This window comes from Lichenostomus cassidix, chromosome 12 (assembly GCF_008360975.1).
Source record: "Lichenostomus cassidix isolate B80296 chromosome 12, HeHo_3.0, whole genome shotgun sequence".
Classification (NCBI taxonomy): domain Eukaryota; kingdom Metazoa; phylum Chordata; class Aves; order Passeriformes; family Meliphagidae; genus Lichenostomus; species Lichenostomus cassidix.
Window position 1 is genome coordinate 11,724,398 of NC_139493.1, and position 25,320 is coordinate 11,749,717.

Sequence of the window (25,320 nt, forward strand, 5' to 3'; positions counted from 1 at the left end):
TCCCTTCTCTGCTAAGTAATCTGTAGAGTCGATCAGCCCCTTCAGCCAAGAGCAAAGCCCTTGTGCTCTACATTCCTGGCGTCCTACTCCCAGTGCCTGTCATGCAGCATGCCACTCAGCACCCAGGAATTTGCAATTATCTCAGTCTAGCAGACAAGGAAAAAAGCTAGACTTAACACTTGTTAACACTTGAGCAGCACAGCAGCCACCTCATGTAGAGCAGAAGGCTCTGTGAAGTCACCTGCCCTCACAGCAGCTTTTTCAGTGCATTCACTCCCATCTTTGGTGGATGGCACAAAGCACCTATGTCCTTCATGGCCGTCTTTACAGTAGATCATACATACAGTCAATTTGGCATTGACGTGAAGGCACTTCATACCTAGAAGAAAAGCTTCCTGAAATTAGCAAAAGACTCTGAGCAGAGACTAAACAAGGGGTAACAGCAGCAAGAGAGGCTGGGCTGTTAAGGTGCATCTAGAAAGGATTGTGGTCAAACACTGTGTAAAGGCAGACTTATTTTAAATGGACAAACATTGAATGCCAAAAGCTTGCTACTGAAAAGGTTTTAAAATGTAGTTGTAGTACCGCACCAGTAGCTGAGCCATAATACATTGCTTCCAAAATGTTCCTGGAAGTTAAATAATAACTGGAACAAGCACTGCATCCACTTAGCAGAGCTCTGATGGCATTATTAATGCCAGAAATCCAGCCGGCACAGCTGTCAGGTTTTCCCAGTTGATTTGGCTCAGAGTTGGCCCTAAACACCCCAGGCTCTAAAGACCAAGCTGGTCATAGAAGTTCTCCACCTAAAGTCTTTACTAGTTTCTTTTTTTTCACTTTACCTCCAGGGCCTGCAACGGCCCTGGTTTTGTTCAACACAAAAGAGACTAAACAGTAGAAGCAAAAAGAAAGCCCCAAGCTCTTCTGAAACTGCAGGGAAAAAAAAAACAAAACCCACACTAGGGGCAGGTAGTGATTCCAGTGGATGCTGCACCTGCAGGAGAGGTGCCAAGGGCGTCAGCCATTCAACCCAGCGGAGCACCACAAGGCTCACTGGAAATGTCTTTTTTGGAAAAGGCATTCAGAATGTTTTTTCAGGACTGGCTCTGTTTATCCAGGACTGTACAGTAGGGCTCCTGTGCTACTGCTTGGCTCCAGCTCAGGTGGCACAGCACCGATGGAGCTGTACACCCCTTCGTGCAGACGCTGGGATATGGCAAAGGAATTAGCAGTCCTAGTCCTTCCATTCTGTCAAAGCTTCAAGTTTTCTCAGGGTTTGGGTTTTCATAATTTGTTTTTTTAATAGCCAACACAATGCAAGTAAGCTGTAAAACAAATAGACATGTCTTAAATGATTACAGCCACCCTGCAGCTCAGTCTAATCATGTAAAGGAGCTGTGCTGCTGCAGCAGCATTTTCAGAAAGGAAGTCACTGAAAGCCAGACCTGACTGGAGTAGCCTTGATCTCCCAAACCCGTCACCCTCGGGAAGTTCCACAGACAAATAGGAAGGCAGCTGGAGCAACAACATTTTTCTAGGGAAAACAATACAATAGAAGGGGAGTGCTGGCCTGGTGTTGGAGCTAGTCCAGCAGCTGCCACAGAAAGGTGAGCTCTGATGTTAGCAAAAGCTCAGCCCAGAAATCAGCAGCTGCAACTCGAACCCCACTGTGTGTGAAGGGAATCCATCTCTAAGTAAATAATTAGCACCAGTTCTGTTCCCAGCTGCAAGTACATTAGCTGTTCTGCCCAAGGAGGACAATCAGTCACTCGGGACTAACAGTCCTCACTTCTTGTCCAAAGTTACTTTTACAAGTTAGTATAAAGGAACAAGAAGGTACCCAGCTACAGGTTTCCAGAGAGGGCCAGGTCTCCCCCAAACTGGAGACGTTCCTATTTTCTTGTTACTGTAGCTAAAGCCTTTGAAGAGAAACAGCTTTCACCTTGGCCAAGTGTTTTCGACAACTGAGGAGAGCTGCAACTCCCCCAAATTCAGCTATGCAATTCATCGAGGCCAGATTCATCAGGAAACAGTAGTTAGAGTTATCCGGCAAAGAGCTAGAAAAGGCATTCACATTCCTTCCCAGAGATCTCTCAGGCATTCAAATTATTGCTTTACAGAGTACTTTTGTGGCCACACCTGAGCTATTTCCCAAACGGTCACCGAATGCATTCCTGAGGGATCATCCGCAACCCGACTTCGTGCCAACAGCTTTCGTCTCCAAACCACCAGTTATCTACCAACTGCACGCTCCAGCATGGCACGGGCAGGCAAATTTCGTGCCAACCTGTGTGGCAGCAGCTCAAAGCACCCATTACCTGGGCTTAGCTGGGTGCCTTGTACATTTCCTGCCGTAACCTATCCCAGCAGAAAGACTGAGGAGAAAGTGCAATCCTGTTCAAAAGCTGCAACCGTGCTTAGGCAAGCATCAATGCTAATCTGAACACTGGCATCATCTACTGGGCTGTGGTGAGCAAAAGTCTCCCCACTCTCCCATACTACCTACGGCTGCAGCTATTTCCTCACAGCCGTGAGAGTCTGGCTCCAGCACCCTGCCAGAGCCCAGGTACGCCCGGCTAGGGTGGCATCGTCCCAGCCGAATATTCCTGCCGGGCTGCTGGAGGGGTCAGTGCCTGGGGGAACTGGCTACACAGCGAGAGAACGCTCTGGCACTACGTTTATTCAGGAAAGACCTGAAAGCAAAGCCTCACCTATGAAGTAGTGACCAAGAGGGACGCTGAGGAGGACAGGACCTCACTGCCAACCCCAACAGCCGGGCTATGGGGCAGCCCCCGGCACACACAGCTCTTTAAAAACAGAAGCAGCAGAAGCCCCTCAGTTTCGGAGCCCGCAGCCCCCACTGCCCTGAGCCCGTCACGGTTCCACCAGGCAAAGGTCCAGCGCAGGAAAATACACAATGAAATGAGAAAACAACAAAACCGCCCGCCGGAGACGCACTCACCGATGGAGACCAGCTTGATGCTCTCCCGCTCCAGGAACTCGAGGGCCACCGAGACGTTCTCCAGCTGCATCTGGCGGAAGGTGGGCCGCTGGTGGTACTTGCGGTACATGCGCTTCTGGCTGAGTACCTCCAGCAGCGCGATCAGCCGCAGCCCGTCGCTCAGGTCATGCTGCAGGTTGCCGATGCGCTTGTTAACACAGCGCAGGTGCTCATTGCACCAGCGGGTGAAGGTGTTTTGCTGGATCCGCTTCCAAGGCGCGTCCTCCGCCAGGTCCTTCTCGGTGGCCGGCATCTCGCCGTCGGGATCGGCCGCTCTCCGCGCGCCCTGACCCCGCGCCTGCGTGCTCATGGCCAGCCCCGCTCCGCCTCCTCGATCCGCTGCGCTCCGCCCGCGCCCCGCCCGGCCGCCTGAGGGGAGGGAGGGAGAGAGTGAAGAGCGCGGCGCTCAGCGGCGGCTGTGCTCCTTTTCCTGATGTTGCGCCCGCTCCTCCTGCTGCTTCTGCCTCCCCCGCTGCCCCGACCCGCCCGCTCTGCGCCTCTCCTTCCCGGCTCTGCACGGCCCCGCGCCGCCGCCCGGCCTTTATCCGCCGGGAGCGGCACGCCCTCCGCCGAATCAACCCCGCGCCCCGCCGCACCGGCTCGCGGGGGCCGGGCTGGACTGGGCTGGGCTGGCAGAGCCCCTGCCAGAACGGGGGCCACGCTGGGCCGACACTCACCTGGCTGAGGTGCCGGACAGGGCCGGGGCGTGGCCCCGAGGCACGGGCTGGAGCGAGGGCTTCTCGCACCGGGACACGGGCAGGAGCGCAGCTGGCCCGGCGCTAATGCTCGGTCGGGGTGCAGCCCCCTCGCCCCACAGATAAATGAAACCCGCAGAAGGAACAGGAGCGCAGCCCCCGACCCACCCGCATAACCCACCACAGCCCCACTCAGGCGGCACAAGTCAGGCCGCCAGCCTGGTGGCGGCCTGGGATAGATAAGCCAGGAGTGGGTGACCCCTCGCTGGGCCTGCAGAGCTGTGCGGAGGGGACGGCAGAGCCCGGGCTCCGGATTGGGGGGATTCGGTTCCGCACAGCCCGCGCAGGGAGAGGCCGAGGGTGCTCACACCAGATGCGATGTGGCAAAGGGGCAACAACCTCTGTGCCGACACACGATTTCATCCGCCATTTAACAGATAACACAAACTTCTAAAAGCAGTCAATTAAAGTTCTAATTCTTGGGGGGGTTCTTTGCTTTCTCCCCCACTTTTGCGACTGACTTCCTGGCGCGCCACTCCCAGCTGACATACAAGACTGTGACTTGCGGCTGACTCATTCGACGACAGCAGAGTCAACAGAACTCCAGCTGCCTTGCTGTCTGCTGTATTTTTGCAGGTCGCTGAGATATCTCATGACACTTACTGGGTCAATGAAAGCTGCGCTGAGGTGTCCCTGCTTGTCCCTACCCCGAGGCAAGCCTGTGCCCACTCGCTCACCCTCCCCCTTGGATCCGATCCTGCACACACTTACGGTCTTGGCTTTGCTACCAGGAGCTGCTCCACCAATTCAAGCGAAGTGTGTGTGTGTGTCTACTTATTTACATCAAGGCTGCCACACTGGAAAGTGCAGGAGTCTGTCAGAAAAAACAAATACAATAAAATATAATCAATAAAGTGTTATTAAATTACTATAGCCACTCTCAGCTAGAAAATTAGGATACAGATTTAAAATTATTTTCTTTCAAGGGTTTTTTTCTAATGCCTCCACTAAACCATCACACTGTGGTTTTTCTCCAGTGACCTAATAGATCCTTCCCCCAGACTAAGTTATATTAGATGCATTTGTTGACAATAAATTAAGAAAGAAGCAAATATGAAGGTGAGGTAAAGTGGGAGTTACATCTAAACTTTCATTGTTCCCCAATCAGCATTGCCTCGTGTTCTAAAACTATCAAAAAAAATCAGAGATCAGATTTACTACACCTAAATGTTGAGGTGTATCTCAGCACAGCAGCCACTGCCCTTTCCTCAAATTACTGAGCCAAGCAGGAGGGATTCAAATAAAAATTTACTTTAACTGAGGGATTTCATTTACAGAACAAACCAGTGACAGGGCATAGAGATGCTGCAGCCAGGGCAGGTTGTGCCTCTATGAGCACAGGCTGTCTCTGCTGTAAGCACAGGCTGGTCCAGCCCAGCCTGGAATCATGGAGCTGAGCCTTTTCTCAAGGGCTTTTCTCCCATCATCCTGTACTTCATCTTTTAATAGATACTAATTGCTTATTGACTTTGGCCTGAGTTGGGACTCCTTAGCAACCGTTCCACATCCGGATTAGTTGATTGCTTATAATATTTTAATTTCCGTTCCTTTTCACTCCCACACCTAGTAATGCACACTCTTTAATATAATTTTGTGCCCATGCCATACTGAAAGTTGAAGCTTCAGACTTTTTTTTCTGTAACAAAGACAGTGAATAGGAATTACACAGGAAAAAGACAGAATTAGTATTAGGACCTCTCTTTTTATCTTACATATATAGTTAAAATTTTCAATAACAGTAATTTTTTCCATAGATCCAGCAAAGAAAATTTTCATCCCAGTGACATACTGTGAAATGACATGCTCTGCACACATAAGGACAGCAGTTTCTTTGAGTTGTTTTGCACCACTCCATCCATCCATCTATCCATCCATCCATCCATCCATCCATCCATCCATCTCATCAGAAGCACTGAGGCACAAACCCAGATGTGAAGTGCTCAGCAAAGCTCTGGCACAGACATGGAAGCCCAACTCACCCCATCAGACATGGTACAAGGGCAGTGGCACGGTCGGGGCTGCTGCTGTTGGGACCACGCAGGGTTGGGGGGGTGCTGGTGGTCTGGATGCAGCAGCCCATGTTGCAGCTGCCCTTCCCTGCACATCACAGGGCTTTTGATCAGAATTCAGCCTTTTGCATCCTGGCTGCTTTCATGATTATTGGGAAACAAAGACTGCTTTATGGGAAGAGAATGAAAAAAAGCAAAATAATTTCTGCTCTGAGAAACAGATCTTGTTTCGTTCCTTTCTTCTCAGTCACAGATGACCCTCGCAGCTATGGTCTGATCAACATTTTTGGTTGACGGGCAGCGGAGAGGAGCAGCCCCTACATGCACCCCATCGCCTGCACGGGTGTCTGAGATCAGGAGAGGTGCCCTGTCTGGGACCTGCCTGGCCACAAGAGTGATATCCAGCTGTGGCAGCAACTGCAGGGCTCAGCATCAATGCCTTGTCTCATCTACCGATGAGAGAGTCCCTCTGTACTGCTCTGTGATTGGATTCTTCTTGGGGTCACATCTGACCTGAAAAACTGTGTTTCCTTTGAAATGAAGTTGGAAGACACTTTAACACAAGTGAACACGTGTTCCAAGTTCCATTAGGAGTCAGAGAAGTAAAAACAAGCTAACCCATGAATCTGCACTTGCTGGAATACCATCTTGGTACTGTATATTATTACAAATGAACGAATGTATGCCTCGCAGAAATACCTTATGTGCATATTTATATGGGTAGATGCTTGCGTGGATCTATGCATATAGGTAGAAAGGGAGGGAGATTTCAACTCTGTGCTCTGGGGTGGATACTTTTTTCTTTTGATTTGCCCTGTGTGACAACGGTCTTTCCATCCCACTCTTCCTTTACTTGCTAGATGCAAATACAAGGAAGGAGGAACACTGTCATTGCTTTCTTGGTTCTCTTTAAGCAGTCATAAAAACACAGCAATGATTTTTTCCACTGTTTTAAAAATACTCTTCCTCTATGGTAATTCACTGCAAGGCTGAATTTAAAAAGACCCTGTCTAATTCAGCAGCAGAGGGCTTCCACTGCCTCATACTCACTGTTTTATCGTGGAACTGCTCAGAATATTTTGTGTTTGAAAATACAGCCTTGACAAATGGAATAAATTGTAAGGGCAATTCATTATGGCATGCTCTATTTTTAGCAAAAAGTCACTGCAGAATGTTCCTCAAACCAGAATATGGCGTCAAGCTCTCTGAATTTAGAGGGGGTTGCATTGCTGGCAGGAATAAAAAAAAATTAGGAGCACAGTTTAAACTGTAAAGGTAAATAAAAGTTGGCTGGCCTTTGCAGGTCTGTTGCTGCTCTTTTTCATATCATTGACAATCCTTAATGGAAATTCAATGTAATTTATCATATCCTTGGGGGCCCTGGAATGGGACCATGGGACTCCACAGTGGAAATCGGCCATTAGTTTTTTTGACCATACTAACAGCAGAGGGAAATGGCAGCTCTAACACCGGCTGTTTCATTGAGGAAAGGTCTGTTGAAGCCTGATCTTGCAAAAGCAGAAGGGTGTGGGGAGCAGCGGCGCGGGCCCTCGCTGACATCAGTGAACAGGCAGCACATGATGGGGTGACTAATGAAGTCAGGTCTGTTTCAGGGTAATCAACTTATCACAGTCTCATGTGATGATATGTTCTTGGATTCCTCCAAGTCATGGGCCATACATGAGAGATCTGGGCCATTTGGGACACTATACATGCTCTCTGCTTGACGCACTGTTCAGCAACAGCTTGCTTTGCTTGTAAGGGGACAAGAATCAGAATTAATCTCAACTGTTAATCCAACACCTGCACACTTTGCTTAGAGGAGGAATGGGCCATGGCTGAGCATTCAGGCTGAGTCTTTGCAGGTAGAAGTACTTTTCTCTGCCCCTGGCAGGTCGTGATTTGGTTATCACCTCTCTGAGGATCTGTGCAACCAGCAATGTCATCTTCTAAATATTCCAGTGCTGCTAATACACAAAGAGCAACGATTTTTTTCCCCCTACACTACAACCAACCCCACACAAATTACTTTGAAGATGCATCATGTCTCAGGAGAAATGTGTGGTGAAAAGCCAGCAGGATGCCTCCATCTTTTCCAAAGGTTTCTGTCAAAGCCGCAGCACACTGAGGGTTTGTACCCTGGGGCTGTCAAAACTTGTGAGTTGTCAGGGCAATGGCTTGGAAAAAGAATAACCAGGCCACAGGCTATAACACCCGGGTAGCTTTAGAAATTTATCAGGAGATTTTAAATATTTATAATTTTTTGGCACATAATAGCCTTATCCAAACACAGGACAGCATTGTGCATTAAAACAAAATCCATGCATAACAAATGCCATAAAATAAATTGTAGCACATTCAAACCAGTGTGCAGATGCTAATCCTCACATCCCCGTGGGGCAGCTCATCCACTAACCCAGCACCCAGCCACTAACACTAAAGATCCAGCAGCTGAGGCTCACAGTAGTTAAAGGTTTGCTTTTTCAGAAGCCGCAGGCACCGTAACTCGATGGGATTTCATGACTAAGTGACCATAAATGGCATTGCCGCGCACTTGGCAGCACCGAGCCTGGCTCAGCATCACAGCCGGGTCCTCCCAGCCTCTCACGTCAAAGGTTTCCAAACACACCACACATTTTCTTCACCCGTTACCTATTTACTGGATTCTGAAAGACAATAGAAGTGTTTCGTCTCAATTGATGAAGTAGTCATTAAGCCTCTCCTTTCATTACCATGATCTCTACCAAGCAAAGCCAAACCGAGAAAAGCTGTTCAAGTCAAAGCATGAATCAAGTGGATGTCGTCATATGGATTGCATTTTCCTTATTCAGCAGCTCTATGGAAGGCAAAGAAGCTCTGCATTATATAGATATTGGCTAGGACCTTTGATACAACTTGTCCTGAGTTTTTCCATCTTCTCTTTGCTCCTCTGTTATCCAAGAAAGACAGCAATACGAGAGCCTGCAGCAGCAGTTCAGTCCAAATTGGACAGAGGGATGTCTTTAGGCAGAGAAATCTCTAGAAATATGCTGAAAAATATAACTTGTTCTGGAATTTGTATTGAAATTTATAATTTAAAATTCTGTTCAGGCAACAGTTGTTTGTAGTAGCAGTTGTGTGGGGGCATTTTTTCATCTCTCCGTGTCTGGAAGAGTATTGTTTTTTTTCTGCACAGAGTTCTTGCTGCATTATATATGTGTATATATATGTCTTGCTGCACTATGTATGTATCCAGAAGCTGAAACTCATGCCAAAAGCAGCCATCCATCTGGCAAACACAGTGTTTTACCAGAACTTACAGTGCTGCTCTTGCCTTGGGTCCTAGGGAGACTCGCAGCTGGAATTTAAAGCTCTGGTTTTGACACAGGCTGTAAACAGCCCAAGAACAAGGCTGCTTGTGCTTTTTGCTATTCTGAAATCAGAGGAGACAAACTGAAATCCATCTAGCACACACTGGAAGAGCAAGGACAGGGCATTCCCTGGGAGTGTCTCATGCAGGAATTCACCTAATTTATTTGTCCAGAATGCCCTTGCTGCTTGTTCCCATGGAAATGTTGTGAAGGTCATCTCTTTTTCTTGGTTCATCTATTTTTCTGACTGATAAACTACTGCAGGGTTTTTTATTTTACTTCTGATTTATGAAGTTGATTTTAAATGAAAAAACATATACTCACAGCCACATATAAGCATCTCTCTTTCCAAAATCCAAACAAAGTTGTGTTGGTACCTGAGGACAATGCCTGGCTGTGCAAATGTCCCCACAGCAGTGCCTGCTCTCAGCCAGAACCCCCACTGAGCACCAGGAATGCGGCGATGGCTGCGCTGTGGGTGTCCGAGCGAAACATAGCTTACCCAAATAAATGTGACTTGACATATCAAACATGAAGTTGAAAAATAATTTGAAAAAGCAGCTCATTTTTAAAATAACTCAGGATCTGATTTCATGACCTGGGAAGTCAGATCCTATATAAACCCACACAATGCTCCAGTGTGCAGCTAATCAGGGCTTCCTGCCCCTAGCAGATACTGCAGGGACGGGCCTCATTAGACATTTTCTGTGCTTATTTCCAACCTTACCTATTGCTTGTGTTTGCACTCAGAGTAACCAGAGCTCTCTTCCTAAGATGATACACCCATTTTTCTCAGGGTTTGAATTTCTTTTCTTATGCTTTTACTCCATGAGTTGGAGTTTGCATGAGTGACGGTGTAAAGTTGGAATTAAACATCTCACATCTGTCAGAGCTCATGGACTGCACAGAATTCCAAGTGTTCCCCAGTTACTCTTCAGGAGCTGTTTTAACCTGAGATACAGATGAATACTTGTGTTTGACGGCAGAGGAGCAGCCAAGCTCCTCCTTGGAACAGCTGGATGTATCGTAGGAAGGAACACTTTCCAGGGGAACAGTGTACATTTTTTAAACAAACCAAAACTCTTCTGTGTGACATAAACAAAATTGTTGACCTATGTCCAGCCAAAGGGGGAGGTTGTTTGGCTCTCCTGGCACACACCCTAGGATGCAGCAGTGGGGTGAGAATGCCAGTGCACAGAGCGAGTGAAAACACAACATCCCACCTATTTCAGAGGAAAGGCATGGCACTGCAGTGCTCGCTTCTACCATCCCCTTTGCAGTGTTCTCATGATGGTGAATAACCAACCCCAAAAGCACTTTAAGTAGATTTGCTTTCTGCGAAAGGCTGAAGTCATGCTCCTTTCTCTTTTTTAAACATTCTCACAAAAGTATTCCCAGACAGAAATCTTGCATAAAAGAAGTCTTAAGTCTACTGACTCATTTGAAAGCTGCTTTATTAGCCCCTACATGGGCTGATAAGCCTTGCCTGGTGCATAAGGACACAAGGGCTGTGCATTGTTCTGCTGCTCAGCTCAGTGCAGTGCTGGCAGCCTGGGCTTGATCCAGCCAAGCAATTAGAGAATTTAACTTCCTCCATAAATGCTTGTACGTGTGAGGCCATGTGTTTGGGGCCATTCCTCTACTCGTAAGGAATCTAACATTTTAAACATGTTGCAGAAGCAGAAGGAACGGCAGAGGCCTCTGTGGACAGCATCACATAGATTTGGGCGAGAATTAGGAATAATAAAAGGCAGAAGAAAAGCACTTGGACCTGGCTAGCAGTCATCAACCTCAAGCCACCCTTCCCCCTGCACAGTTGTTAGTCAGTTCTGCTATTACTAAGTATATTGCAGCATAAAAATGTCCTGGAGCTGAGCTCTGCCCAGCAACACCCTCAAGGAGGAAAGGCGGGTGGGTGTGTGGGTGCAAGAAGCACCAGCCAGGGGAAAAGGGCAGGGTGTTGCCACTGTCCCAGAACAAATGGAAGACACCACCCCGGGGCAGGCAGGAGGAAGGTGGCAGTTTGAAAAACCCTGGGCTGTATGTGCTGGCAAAGCCCCCAGCAGAAACTAGGGAGCTGGGTGTCCAGGGACAGCTCAGCAAGGGTTTTTCCTAAGAAACCGGAGTTCTCAGATGGAAGAAAGAAGGGCAGGAAGAAAGCTGAGTAAATCACTCACCCAATGGCACTATCAATGCCTTACCAATTCCTAGGATCTTCTCTGGGTGTATACATTCCCTAAAAAAAATGTGAGATTCCCTTGGGGGGATCCTCGCTCTGCTCTGGCTTGACCTTTGGCTTATAGGACAAAACCTGCAATTCCCAGGTTCCTCTTTTCTCAAAATGATGATTCCTGGATTTTGCGAAGCAGGCCCAAAATCATCAGCTCAAAAACAAAAAAAACCAAAACCAAACAAAACCAAACAAAAACCCACAAAAAAACCCTGAATAGAAGGTATGCAAATGGGATAAGATGCCATCAGAAAGGTGTTACTAGTGGAGCTTGGTGGGCAGCTGCCACCTCTTGCTCCTTGTGTGCCTGACAGTCCTGAAATGGGAGATAATATTGAGAACAAGCCCAGTCACAAGCTGTCTAATTGAAAAGGACCAAAAAGTAAAAATAGACCATTTTCAATCAAAGAACTGTGTATTTCAAAGGGCAATTCAGCCAGTACAGCAGTTGGCACTGCACTTCACATCAGCCATCTGGTACAGCGCTCCCAGCAAGGAACTTTGTAAGCATTGCCACTTCCCTACACGTTAAAAAACCAACCAAGAGCCTTGTATGATATACAAGGGAAAAACAGAGCCCCACCAAACCCAGTCCTACTAATCAGAGTGAGCAAGAGCCAGATGTAACAGGGGAAAGGGTTGGGGCATGGCTTGAGACCCTCTTTTGTGGGTGGCCACTGTGCCTGAGTTCCAGCTGCCCCATTGCTGCAATAGTCGTGTTAGAGAAGGGGGAGGGGAGAGGAAAGTGGGTTATAGATAGAGCAGCCCCAGGTAAATGGTTTTATCTTTACAGCCCTGGTGATCACATGGTATGCAGCAGGACAGAGGTGATCTGATCCAGCTGGGGTTAGCTCTGCTATGTGGGAGCCCCATGAGGGCCTGGCAGTGAGGATGTCACCAATGCCAGGGCAGGGCTGCAGGAGCTCTGCAAAGCTCTAGGTTATCACCACTGCCCTCTCAGAGGCACTGGCTGTTTGCACAGGCTCAGCACGGTGGCCGCCCAGGTGCCTCTGGGGGCCCTTGTTTGCTTTTGACTTCTCTGAAGCTCGAGCCTGGGGAGGGAGATGGCAGCAGCGTCTTTAGGGACCAGAAACAGCCCCCGGCTTGCAAGATGCATCAGGAGGGCCAGGTGCACCCATAAGAAGTCTCCTTCTCCTGCTTTCTGCACAGCAGCTGTCTTCTGGATGTATCTCCTCTTCGTTGAACTTTGTATGTAAAACTCTTCATCTGTTCTGCACGGACTTTAGTCCCTTTGGCACAGCCATCGCTGGCTGGCAAGCAGCTGCTATGACTGTGTCTTAAAACATGGGGCTGAGCAGGGCACATGCCAGCACACCTGTGTTATCCCACTCTCTCTGGGAGCAGTAGGTGGGAAGACTCCGCAGTGAGAGGCTTCGGTCCTGTGGGAAAAGCACCAATCTGTCTGTTAACACACTGGTGTTGCTGGTGCTCAGCTGGCATGGATACTGTGGCACAGGCACCATGGCACAGCCACAGCCCGGAGCCTGGGAGCTCCGTACGGACGGATGAGCCACTCCCTGTCCCGTGACTGGCTGGTTTGGCCCCTCAGCAGCCAGCCTTGGCAGAGGTGTGCTGAGTTTCCTGTGGTTCTCACAGCAACTGCAAATTTTCCTTCTGCAAAGCAGAAGTCCTCTCCCAGGTTCCTTGACAGCAGTAAATTTCCAGCAGCGAAGCGGCGGGGTGGTGATGAAGCAGTTGCAAACTGGAAAACGGCTTCGTTGTCTGAGGTGGGGCGGGTCGGTTTCCCTTCCCGGCAGATCCAGCCACTCTGGCAGCTCCTAGGAGCGCTGATGAAGCGGGCAGGGGTCCCTGCGGGCACAGCCCGGGGGTCCCTGCGGTCACAGCCCGGCTCCATGCCCGCCGTGCCCTCAGGGCGATCCGCCCCCACAGAGCCCTTGGCGCTGCTGCCCCCTGCCGGCCCGCGGGCCCCGCCTGGCCCGGCCCTCACGGCGGCCCCGCCGCTCCCGGCGCCGGACAAGCCCCAGCAAAATGCCTTACTGCTTTAATTTAATAAAAATCCCCGTAAAAAAAAAAAAAAAAGAACCCGCGGCGGTGAAATCATAGAGCCATAGAATCGCTTAGGCTGGAAAGTCCCTCTAAGATCACCAAGTCCAGCCATTAACCCAGCACTGCCAAGCTACCACTAACCCATATCCCTCTGTGCCACAACTACACAGCTTTTACATACCTACAGGGATGGTGATTCCACCACTGACCTGGGCAGCCCCTTCCAGTGCTTGACAGTGATTTTGGTGAAGAAGTTTTCCTTAAAATCCAATCTAAACTTTCCCAGGCACAACTTGAGGCTGTTTCCTCTTGTCCTCTTACTTGTTCCCTGGGAGAAGAAACTGACCCCCCTGGCTACAATCTCCTTTCAGGTGTTGTAGAGTGATAAGGTCCCCGCGGAGCCTCCTTTTCTCCAGGCTAAACACCCCGAGCTCCCTCAGCTGCTCCTCCTCAGACCTGTGCTCCAGCCCCTTCCCCAGCTCCACTGCCCTTCTCTGGACACACTCCAGCCCCTCAATGTGTCTTGTCATGAGGGGCCCAAAACTGAACCCAGGATTTGAGCTGTGGCCTCACCAGTGCCCAGTACAGGGGGACAATCACTGCCCTGGTCCTGCTGGCCACACTATTGCTGATACAGCCAGGATGCCACTGGCCGTCTTGGCCACCTGGGCACACCCTGGCTCATGTTCAGCTGCTGTCAACCAACACCCCTGGGTCCTTTTCCAATGGGCAACTTTCCAGCCACTCTGCCCCAAAATCACCCAAAGCTTACGCAGCCAATGGGTTCATTCGCACTCCTCAGGCCTTGAGAAGTGCAGTGGTGGGGTGGGAGCAGGGAAGGGGCTGTGCTGCCCCTGCTGTGGCCTGGGAGTATCTCCTCATGCCGCAAGAATGTGGTTATGTCATGGCGAGTCCCCCACACGCCCCGCCGCTGCCTCCCAGCCGGCCGCCGGCCGACAGCTCTGGGAAGCATCGTTACTGCTGAAATGGAGGCATAAATTTCTGCTGGCAGGGCTGCTGGCTGTGAAAACTTATAAGCCGTAACAACCGTTCACTGCGACAAAGTTACTCCGACATTTCCCATGGTCCCAGTCCTGTCCCTCAGAGCTGGGGGCAGGAAGAGGGGGAAAAGGTTTTTAAAACTTTTCATTTGCCTTATGTAGTTGAGCGTTACTGGGGGCGATATTTCTGACTGTGCATGAATCCTTCCTGCTGAACTCATGGGGCATGACGCACCCACAGGAGGGGAGAGCATGCCCGAGACAAGAGCGGCTGAAGTACGCTCCTGCTGAGCTGCTCTTTCTGAGGATTTGTATTTCTTTTTCCAGCCGAGGAGCTTTATTATTACAGAAAGTACATGAGATTTTTATGAGTGATTTTACAAATTAGTTTCTCAAATTGTTTGCAGCAGCCCAAGAAATGTTGCAGTCATTAAAGTTCATAGAAAGTATCAAATGCTCCATCACCGCAAAGCTTTTCCTTGTGCAACAGAAACAAAGCAAAGTTGCCCCTGGCATGTTTAGACACCTGACTCTGAAATGCTGTTCATCACCTCTCCACCATAGCATACAGCAACTCATCCTGCCCTTGTGCACATCGGTAGAACAAGCCGGGAGCTGAACCAGCACAAACCCAGCTACAAACATGATTTTAAAAACAAACAACTAATTATTTCCATTCACCTCATTTAATTTGGGCTCATGCAGAAATGCTGTTCATCCAATAGTCCAAAATATGTCACGTATTAGGAGCTAAAGAGTCCAACCCAATGAATGAGTCATCACCCAGCGGATGAAATCCCATATCTTCATGGCTGCTCATAAATAAGACAAGCTCAACTTTATAGTAAGTCATAAGTAAACAATGAACTATATGAAAATCAGACTCAGCTGTGTTATGAAAAAATAACACAGAAATGAAAAGCGAATGTGATACCATCACCGTTTGGCTTTGGAGGCTGAATTTGTGACTGAGACTCTTAAGAGGGGTTTTGATGCATGCAGCAGGGCAGTCGGACATCCAGGCCTTTGAGGCCACTGCACATGCCTGTTTGCAATAAACAACACATTATCCCAGCCATTAGCACTTCTGAACCTCAGATCCCAATGGGCAGATTTTCTGAAACTATCATCTGGTATCTTCTCGCGACAGCTCAAAATCTCCAGGCAGTGCTCCCATGTTCTTGCAGCCTGCTCCTGCATCAGTGCTCTCAACCAGAGGGAAATGAAGGGCAGCAAAAAGCTGCTCCTTCACCCTGAGATGAGCATTGGTACATCCTGTGCATTCCCCATAACCATACCCTGAGTGCTGGGCTGGATTCACAGAGCTAGCTGGGGGTTTTGATTTTTTAATAACTATTTGAACCAGTGTTGTGCGAAAAGGCAGAAAATAGCAGAAAGTATTGATCAACCTCTACCTTGTTATAAAATTAACAGCATATAAAAAGCAGTATTGAAATAACTGGAATTCTGACCACACTGCAGACAGCCCAGCAGAAGAGCCAGGCAAAAGAAGGCATGTTGATGGCACTGAGAAAGATTCTGGCACGTGGTCATGAAAGGATCCTTCTGCAGCAGGGGCAGCTGATGCCACCTCCAAGTTTGAGCTCATTGCCCCCCTACAGGGAGGGTCTCCCCAGTCACAAGCAGCTGGTGAGGCTGCAGCCAGTTTTGCAGGGGCATTTACTCCAATAAAAACTTCTTTCTGCTCCTGAGAAAGGGAAATGTTCTGCTATCTTGTCAAAGACTCTGGGAAATGTCTTATAATTTCCTATTGGTACTCAGATTAATGGTGCCAGTGGGATACAAAGGAGATCACAGGAAGCAAATCCTTGAATTTTAGGGAAACCCAGGATGTAGTTGGATGTGCTACAGGGTAGACAAGGTTGACAGTCTCAGAAGATATTCTCTTTTCATTAGACTGACACTGTGCAGGTAACAATTAATGGCACAGCTGCTATTTTCTGAAGGAAGTGCTTCAGGGATAGGTGCCTGACAGACAAGCTTCTTTTGAAGACTTCCAGGCCTGCATTGGCTTGGGGATGCACTCTGAAGTGGAGATGTCCTGCTGCTCCCTCACCATAGCCTTCTCCTCTCAAGTACAGCAGAGCAGCTCAGGCTGCCTTTCGGATAGTGGTGAGGCCAAGACAGTAGCTGTCTGGCTATAGGAAGGGAAGAGACCAAAGCAGCTTTTCCCTGAGAGAGCAAAGCTCCAGCATCTGCCAAAGTACACAAGGACACAGACCGCCTTGTGGCAGTCCCTGCAGAGCAGGGGCTGGGGCAGATGGGGATATCCGTTCTGCAGTGATGTGTCCAGATATGGGGGAGGGCTTTGAGATGTGTCACAAGAATGAAAGCCCAGAAGAGGCCCAAGCCTGGTCACAGGCACTCGGTCCATCCCAAGGGATGCAGGGTCTCATGCTGGGGAATGGGGCCTGGCTCCCTTCCTCCTTCCTGCCCCCACATGACTGCATTTCTCTAAAAGGCTGAGAACGGTTGTGCCCTCTCAGGATTCCACAGATGATTTACAAGTCCTCTCAGGAGACCTCCAAAGAGCTCCTCTGGCTCCCTGCCTTCCTGATGGTCCTTGACCCAAGTGACTCTGGCAGTCAGAGCAGGCTGAGCAGTACCACAACTCCAGCTCAGGCTTTTCCCTAAAAGGATGCTCTGATCAGAGAAGCTGTTTTATTTTCTCAACCCTGGTACTGTTGTAGTAGGGCAAAGCATGGATGATATCCCATCAGAGATGTGACTGCACAAGCCCAGGTCACTACTTGCCATTGAAGCAGAGACCCTCTGTATATATTTTCTTTTTAACATTGGAGAATTATTGTACTTTAATAAAGTTCTGTAAATGGATGAATAATTTCCACAAAGGAAAGAATGTTAAACTTGCATTGGCACAACATTACTTCTAATCAAATGATCTTCATAATTCTCCAGAACAAGCAAAACTTCATATTTTCCATATGTAACCATCTTTGTCACCCAAAGCACTTTGTATTCAATAAAAATACCAGCTTTCATTAAAGAAAAAAACCCTTTTGGTGTGCAGTTTTTCTGGCACTGCACATCTCTGGTTTGCTCACTCAACATGTTTAGAATTAAATCACAAAACCTTAACTCACCCTCTAATGATCTGTTTGTTTCCAGATTCATATTCCCACAATATGTTTGCTGACAGCAGTTGGGCTCTTTGACAAAAGTCAAGAAATTTTTCCCAACAATGTATATTTGCTTCATTCTAGTGCATTACAGGGGAAGGGTGCAGGCTGTACAAGCTGTCACCAGTAACGTGACTGTAAGACCAAGTGTAATTTATTTAGTACAAGTTAAATGTTTATACTAAGTGTTCTTTGTTCTGAACATTATCACTTCAACATTGAGCTTTTTATGAAGAGAGTTGTGAGAAAGGTTGAGCCCTGTTTTGAAAGGATTTTTAAATTTAGCATCACTATGACTTGGAGCCAAGACCCTGATGCATACAGTTCTCAGGAGAATGATAGCAAAAAGCTGCTCCCCTCAGTTTCAGGCACTTCTAAACTGTTCATTTTGACTTTGTATTATGTGTTAGAACTGAATAAAAGCAAACTAATTCTTGAAAGGATATGTTGTTTCAAAAAAAATCCAAAATCTTACACTCCAAATAATGTTGAATGGTGTACTTTGATATTATTGCACCTTATCCCTTTCTCTCACTCTTAAAATAATCCCTTCAAATTCATATAATTTCCACAAAGCACTTTGATCTCAACAGAAACAAAACACACTGGGATGAAATCTGGTCCTACCAATATCTCCTCAGCCCTTCTCACCTGCTCACTGATGGATGGGGTCTGGAAGATGTCCCCACCTTGGTGTCCACACACAGCTGCACTTCAAGCAACAAAGACAAGCAGCCCTTCTTTAATAAACCAGTGACTCTAGTTTATTAAACTGGTGATAAAGTGAACCAAAGTCTGTGATATCTGGAGAGCCCTGGATATGGTGTCTTCTAAAATTCAAGTGCAAGTTATTCTGTCAGAAGAGTATTGGACTTTGTCCGTCGCATGAATAATCTCATTCCAGATAAACGCATTTTAAAACTGCATCCCAGTATCGTATTTGCCACTCAGAAAAGGCAAGAAAAAGGAGAGCAGCAAGGAGGATTATGAGTATGGCACGGGAAACTCACCTTTTAGTGAAGGGCTTTGGGAGCCTGATCTGCTGCTGAGAGGGTCAAGGCCAGATGTGGTCACGAGCTGCAGCACCTGCATGGAGAGAGCAATGTCAGAGGCAAGGGGTTTCCACTTCCCAGGGGAAAAGTGACTCATGGCAGAAAGCTGCAGCTGAGCAGCCACGCACTAGGGAAATATACATTCAAACAGGAGTAACTTGACCTTATGAACAACTAACTGTACCCTTAACTATCTCACAGTAGATCCTCCACTTCTCACATGTCAGATGTTTCTCTAAAACACACATAATTTAAATAGGAACAGTTGAAGGTGGTTGTCCCACCTTACATATTGTACGTCATCCTAGTCCATGTTTCCTGGGACCAATTCATCCTATGAACAGTGATTCCAAGTTTTACTCCTAGAAAGTATTAACATCTTAGTATTACTTCAATTTTTACGGCAGCTAGAATTATCCTTGGTTACTCATTGAAAAATATTTTAGACACAACAAATACAATACCTCTGGGTTTATCTGAAGAAAGGAAATCCTTTCTGCGGACTCCCCTTTGGTCCCTGCTGAGTTGCAAACTCCAAAGCCTGCAGAGTGCCCAGCAGCATGCAAGGGTGTTTCTCTGGGGTGTGAAGCTGACCCTCCTCTATTACAGATAACAGCTTTATGACACAGGCATTGTTCTGCTTTACCAGTGTTTTCACAAGGTATTTAATGAATAGGCTTTCAACTGCAAAAACACAGGCTGAGATCAAGAAGAAAAATGACCTTTGTGCTTGTGATTGTATGTTCACATAGTTACGCTTTTTTTCCTCATTAACATATAGGAATCCCTTTTTTGTTAACACACTTCATTTAATTCTAATAGGCTTTTTGTTGTATTTAAAAATCTAGAGGAAAACAGAAAAAATGTCCCATTGTTCTCCCACATGTTTGTTTTCACTACAACTACTAAGAGGAAAAGCCCTTTACAAAAACAGGATACAGCAGACTCCTCTGCGCTGTGCACCCCCCGCACACTCACACACTCTGGGCATGGCGGCAGTGGTAATCAAAAGTCCATAGAAAGTCATAAGTGATTGAAAAGCATCAATGGGAGTTTTATTATCCGCTTGAATGGGAGTAGTATCAAGTCCCTGCTGAATAAACCCCATCAGTGTGGGGAGGTTCTGCTCCCCTTGGACAAATAACCACCTGCCTAAGGACATTTTCGCTGTGACATCAATTATAGAGAGGCAGATGGGGATGTTTGCAGGGCAAACCTCACCATTGTGGGAAGGCACTGAGTCAATGACAAAAGCCATAGCATCCAGCATCCCTTCCCAGCAGTTCTAAGAGACAGATCACCAGGGAACCATGTGATGTCACCTACATCAGGTGCTGCGTGGCCCCAGGAGATGCTCCAGATCCCCCATGGATCTTACTGAGCTGTTTCTGGGGTGCCCTCAGGAGTGGGGCTCCCCACTGCATTTCTATTAATGACTTTTCAGATCTCCTTTCTTAACGTATCCCATGGCCTTTTTTCTCCCCTCTCGGATTATTGCTTCCCCTGCTGGATTTTTGGCCAGTCGGCAGAGGGGTCCCTGGCTGTGCTGACAGCCCCCAGGAAAGGCCAGAACTGAGGCAGGAGGACTCGTAAGCTGCACTCACTGCAAAGCACATTCCTGTGGGCTGTTGTTAAGAAGATAATAAAAATTGCTGTTTTCTTTCTCCCCACACATTAGCATTTGGAAGAGTTCATACTTCCAAAGAATAACACTGACTTGTTCTCCGTGATACGGAAGAATAAATCAAGTGCAATTACCAGGAGACCTGCATTTCTGTAATCAAGACCCTCATCTCTGGCCAGAAACTACCTTGGGGGAATTGAGTTCTAGTGACTGGGAGGCCAGTAAAGAGCAATTTGAGCTTTTCTGACTCTGAAATGTGGTGATCGCAGTTCCATTTGCCTGGGCAAAACTACTGCTTAGCAGCGTGGCAACCTCCTTCAAACACCATCCCAAGAGCATTTCAGTTTAAAAAAAAAGTCTCAAAATTTAGGGAAATATGTTTTCTGTTTTCTTTTTAAGGAAAAACATATAATGCCGTAAGGTTGAGGATATGCTTTGCGGTGAGGGGAACAATATACTACTTTGGTTTTAATTTTATAGGGTTGTGGTTCTACTTGTTTTTCTTTTAACTATGTTAAGTAAGCCTTGTTTCTTCACCAGAAATTATCATGACTTTTGATTTAGCCATGATTTCTGAACAAGAGAATTGTTTCTATAATGCAAAATTTTTACATTTTACAATGTAAATTATATGATAAATATTTATGTAAATCCTTACATGAAACAATGCCACTTTATTGCTGCAAAATAAACATTCAGGTTACTGACATTTTGTCTTTGAACGAGAGAATTTTTGCTCTCGCTCAATAAACTGAAGAGCCAGGGAGACAACTTAGCACAACAGGCTATGCCTGATACTACTTAGAATCAGACCACAATCTTTTCAGTTTAAGGGAAAAAAAGCCCAATTTCCACTTACATCAAAATCTTTCATTGTTTAGAAACTGTAAACTGATATCTGCTGCTTTTTGCATTTATTGGTAATTAGCTGGCCATCATCAGAGGACAGGATTAAATAATGCGGCCGTCATTCCTTCCTCATCAGGGAGAAATAAATCCACAGTATCCTCCCTTGCTGCATGCAAGGAGTTCAATTACAAAACTATGCTTTTCCCAAACTCTCGGTATCTGCCGACTGGGTGTCCCAAAAGGCAAGAAATCACATCTCCCCAGGCAGTGTCAGGACAAGCTCACTTTGAGCGACCCGCGTTCTGAAAGCAGAACAGCGGCAGCCCTCCGGGCTCTCCGTCCATCCCACGGACGCTCAGCCGCTGCCATGGCGCTCCGGCCGCAGCGCCGGGGTCCCGCCAGAGCGCAGGGCAGGTCCCGCACGGTGCCCAGCCGCGCCGCCCCTCGCACCTACCGTCCGCCGCTCCCGCCGCCCCACCGCGCCGATGGATGGATGCAACTGCCGGGCTTGGCTGGGAGCTGCTGCTGTCCCAGCAGCGGGAGGTCACCAGGCTGCTGGTCTGATCTTCAGTTCGCTTTCCATCTGAAAAGTTTAACTCCTTCACGCCCTGAAAGGCAAAATATCAGCAAATACTGCAGCGCTGTGCTCGTCCTTTGCTAGGGACGCTGAGCACACCTTGTTCCAGGCTGCTGAGAACAAGGACACGCACCTGAGAGCAACCAGGATGTGGGGGGTCGGCATGGGCAGTTTTGCTCTGAGACTTGGGGGTGAGTATGATGCAGAGAAGTCCGTGATGAAATACTCCTCTTAACAATGTACACCCCTAAGCCCTGTCCCAAAGTCTCCTGTATTCCCACGCATTCCTGTGGCTTCCAAATCCCTGACGGGGACCCCAGGGACTTACACTTTGGAAGGGAAGGGGAAAACCTTTGACAGCACTTTTTTTGCTTTCTCACCAAGCCCCTGGGAAATTGAACAGGGTGGAAATTGCTTCTGGCAGAGGAGAAACCCAGATCTGCAAGGGCACGCTGGGAAAGGGCCCCAAAAAAACCCAGTCCAAACTCTGCTGCCAGGAAATCCCAGCCAGGCATAATCTGGCCATGCCCATCCCTGGGCATTCACCTTCCTCCTTGCTTTGATCAGAGAGAGGTTCCTGGTGGTGGGGATGGGATTTTGTGGTTCTCATGCCTGTGCAAGAGCACAGGGAAGAAGGTGTCTCTGCTTCACCCTCACAGCCCACTGGGTTTCTAGCTCTCTGCACACCAGCCCTGGCCCCTGCATGTGGTACTACCAAAATGCATTGGACAGAATAGTGGCAGCCATCAGGAACTCAAAATGCTACTATTTCCAGCAAGATGTTTAAAATGGTTACATGATGATGTCAACCCTGACCTCCATGTTCCTCCTGCACTCCTCTGCTGTGTGACTGTTGAGCAATGGAAACACATTCTGGGTTTCAAGGCGCTGCATCCTGTCCCCCATCCCCAGCTGTGGGCTCCCTCTCACCCTCAGCTACCACACTGTCCTCTGCAGCCTGTTCAGAGCTGGCAGATAGGAATTTTTAGGTTCCTGCCCTGCAGGAAACCAAACTAAATCTGGCCCCATGTAAGGCTTCTTCTAACACCACTTGTTAGGCATGAAATCATGGCTCAGTACAAAAGCCCACTCTCACTGCCACCCACAGGCTGCCCTCTCCCTGGCTGCGCTGGCACTTGCAGGAAAGGGACAGGTGTGAACTTACCGTCCTCCTCCAAAGGAGGATGTGCCAGGTGGGCAGGACGTCACAGGGAAGGCCATACATGGCAGGGACAGGAGCATTTCAGGCAGCAGGGCCAAGCTGCATTAGAGGTTTTCTACCCAGGGTGTTGCAGTGCCCTGTGGGCACAGTGCTCGCTGGCCCAGGTGCACTGGCTCTCATTGTGCTGAGCTCAGCAGCTGCCCACCCCTGCTCAACCTCTGGTCCTTTCCAGTGCACCAGCCCATGCATCCACGGGAATCCACACAGGTGGCCATCACTGGTGATAAAGTACTCAAAGCAAACAACCAACACGAGGCTCCTGTGACTCACAGCTCTGATACCAGCACATCCCACCCTTCACCCTATGGCTGGGCTTCACTTGTGAGCACTCCAGGCACAGGCTTTGCTGAGACCCTTGAGTCAATTCAGTGCTTTTAGCCAATATAAATAACAGGACCCTCAGCCAGCCCCATACCTGTCAGAGTCTCTTCCTGTCCAGGTGATTCCCAAATGACAATCGAAGCATGCCACAGCCAGACCCCTTCAGCTTCCAGGCACTGTGAGTTATGCAAAAGATGACTTTTGTCCCCAGTAATAGGAGCCTGAGTAAGGAAGAGGGAGGGGAGAGGTGCCCCCCTGCCTTTTGTCCCCAGAGCAGGAGGCTGTGACTGCAGTGCTGTAACTCCAGGTGACACATAGCATCCCTGAGGCTGTACCATTGATGGGGCAGGAGATGGTGGCTGACACATAATCCCCGTGCAGACACCCTTATCAAGGGGCTGCAGCAGCTTTTCATTCATCCCTGAGATCAGCAAAACCCAACATTTAAGATAATTTTCCAAACCTTACTCTGGAGGGAGAGCAGCTTTGGGGCTTTTGATTTCAAGTATGAAAAATGTAATTATGGATAATGATGTCTCTTGCTGTAACCCAAGCAAGAAACCTTTCTGTGTTTCATGGCTGGTCCCTGTGCCCTGAAGTAAAAGAGGGTTTCTGCTTTCATTACAAAACATATTTGTATTTCAACCTGAAAGGCCTTCTCATCTGGGAGCTCTCTAGCGGCCAGCAGTCTCTCCTGCATCTGGTGTTACTTAGCCAGCAATTTTTCTTCTGTGTTGCCTGGGGGCCAAAAGTACTCCCCAAAAGGCGAAACACAGGTTAAAATTGTTTAGAGAACAAAACTCTGTTAGAACATTTTATTGGAGTCCGGGGAAATTACTTTTAAAATACATACACATAATATTAGCAGCAATAATAGAGTTTTAAAAAGTCCACTGTAAAAGTAATGATGTTTCAGATGGGAGCCAGCGTTTCAAACCCATCTGTATGGAGATGACATCAGACACATGGCTTATGTTTCCACTTTCGGCAGTGTGAAAGAAAATACCCTGCTACACGTACTTACCTTTAACTGGTGTGTTTGCTAAGCTTGGACAGTTTGGTTGGGTAACTGCTTGAACTCAGAAAGCTTCACTTTCACAGAAAGCAAAAACCGGGGGTTTTTTCTGTTTACAGGCTTCCCAGCTTGTATCAAAACCACCCCTCTCAATCCTCACTGAGTTCTGCCTACGATGCTTAAATTCACTATTCTATTAAACCATTACAAGGTGACAAATTAAACTAGGACATGGATGGCGAATGCAAGACCTGTCGCAGCAGACATCTCACAGCATTACATCACAAATGTTCGGGCTCACCTGGTTGACATCAGCCTTGCATCTTCCCCGACAGTTCAGTGAGGGGTGGCAGTGCCGGGATGGGCAGTGTGGAGCCGCCGGAGGGACTCTGCCCTGCCTCTGGGGCAAGGCAGCTCCAGCACTGCGGCCGCAGCCCTCCCTGATGGCAGCTAAGCAGCTGCATTAAACGCTGGCGAGTTCCCAGCTGAAAATAGAGAGGGTTGGTTACCCACCGCATCTCTTGTGAGCAGGAGGCCGGTCTCATTTCTCACCTGCCCATGAGCAGGAGCCCAGTGCGCTGTGGGCAGCTGTGGGGACATTTCAAGGAGGTGCAATCCCCACTGATTTGGACCCTGCCCGGGATGCACTGGGTCCAAGCATGTTATACATTGCTTTTACTTAAGGATACTTGCTATTGATGGCATTTTCTGCCTGGAATGGGAACTTCTGAGGACTGTTCCCATCTGCAGAAAGATGCCATTGCCTGCAGTAGAGAGACAGGCAGTGCAGAGGGGATTTGCTGGCATGAACATTCTAAAGCCAGTCTGAGATTTCCACATCATCTTAAAAAAATAATTAAAAAATCTAAGTGATAAGAACAGAACAATGAAATCTGAGCAACAGCACTAATTGATGTTTCCTAATTCCTTAAGATCCCTCCTATGTTTATAAATTAAACATCCAGAGGTTTCTAGTATGGGATCTCATTTCTATTTTTAATCAGAAATGCCCTGAATACTTCTCAGTTTGTTTTCAGATGTTGCCTTCTCACAGAAATTACCACCTAAAGCATTCATTATTAAAAATATACATTTTCATTAAAAAATTACATCAGGATTTCATTC

General features: G+C 47.9%; 1 protein-coding gene across 5 annotated transcripts in view; it reads right to left on the minus strand.

The window, feature by feature from the left end:
• FLNB (filamin B) overlaps nt 1–18,621 on the minus strand; it is an 86,671-nt gene extending 68,050 nt beyond the window's left edge. For 2 of the 5 annotated variants that reach the window (XM_085072652.1, XM_085072648.1), the window contains exons 1-3: nt 18,546–18,621; nt 4,468–4,570; nt 2,963–3,370 (exon numbers count right to left, since the gene is read on the minus strand). In XM_085072652.1, coding sequence (XP_084928778.1) covers nt 2,963–3,311 — 349 coding nt within the window. In that variant the 5' untranslated portion in view covers nt 3,312–3,370; nt 4,468–4,570; nt 18,546–18,621. The remainder of the gene's footprint in view (nt 1–2,962; nt 3,371–4,467; nt 4,571–18,545) is intronic. The other 3 variants (XM_085072651.1, XM_085072649.1, XM_085072650.1) reach the window with 2 other exon arrangements.
• Between the last annotated feature and the right edge of the window lie 6,699 nt (nt 18,622–25,320).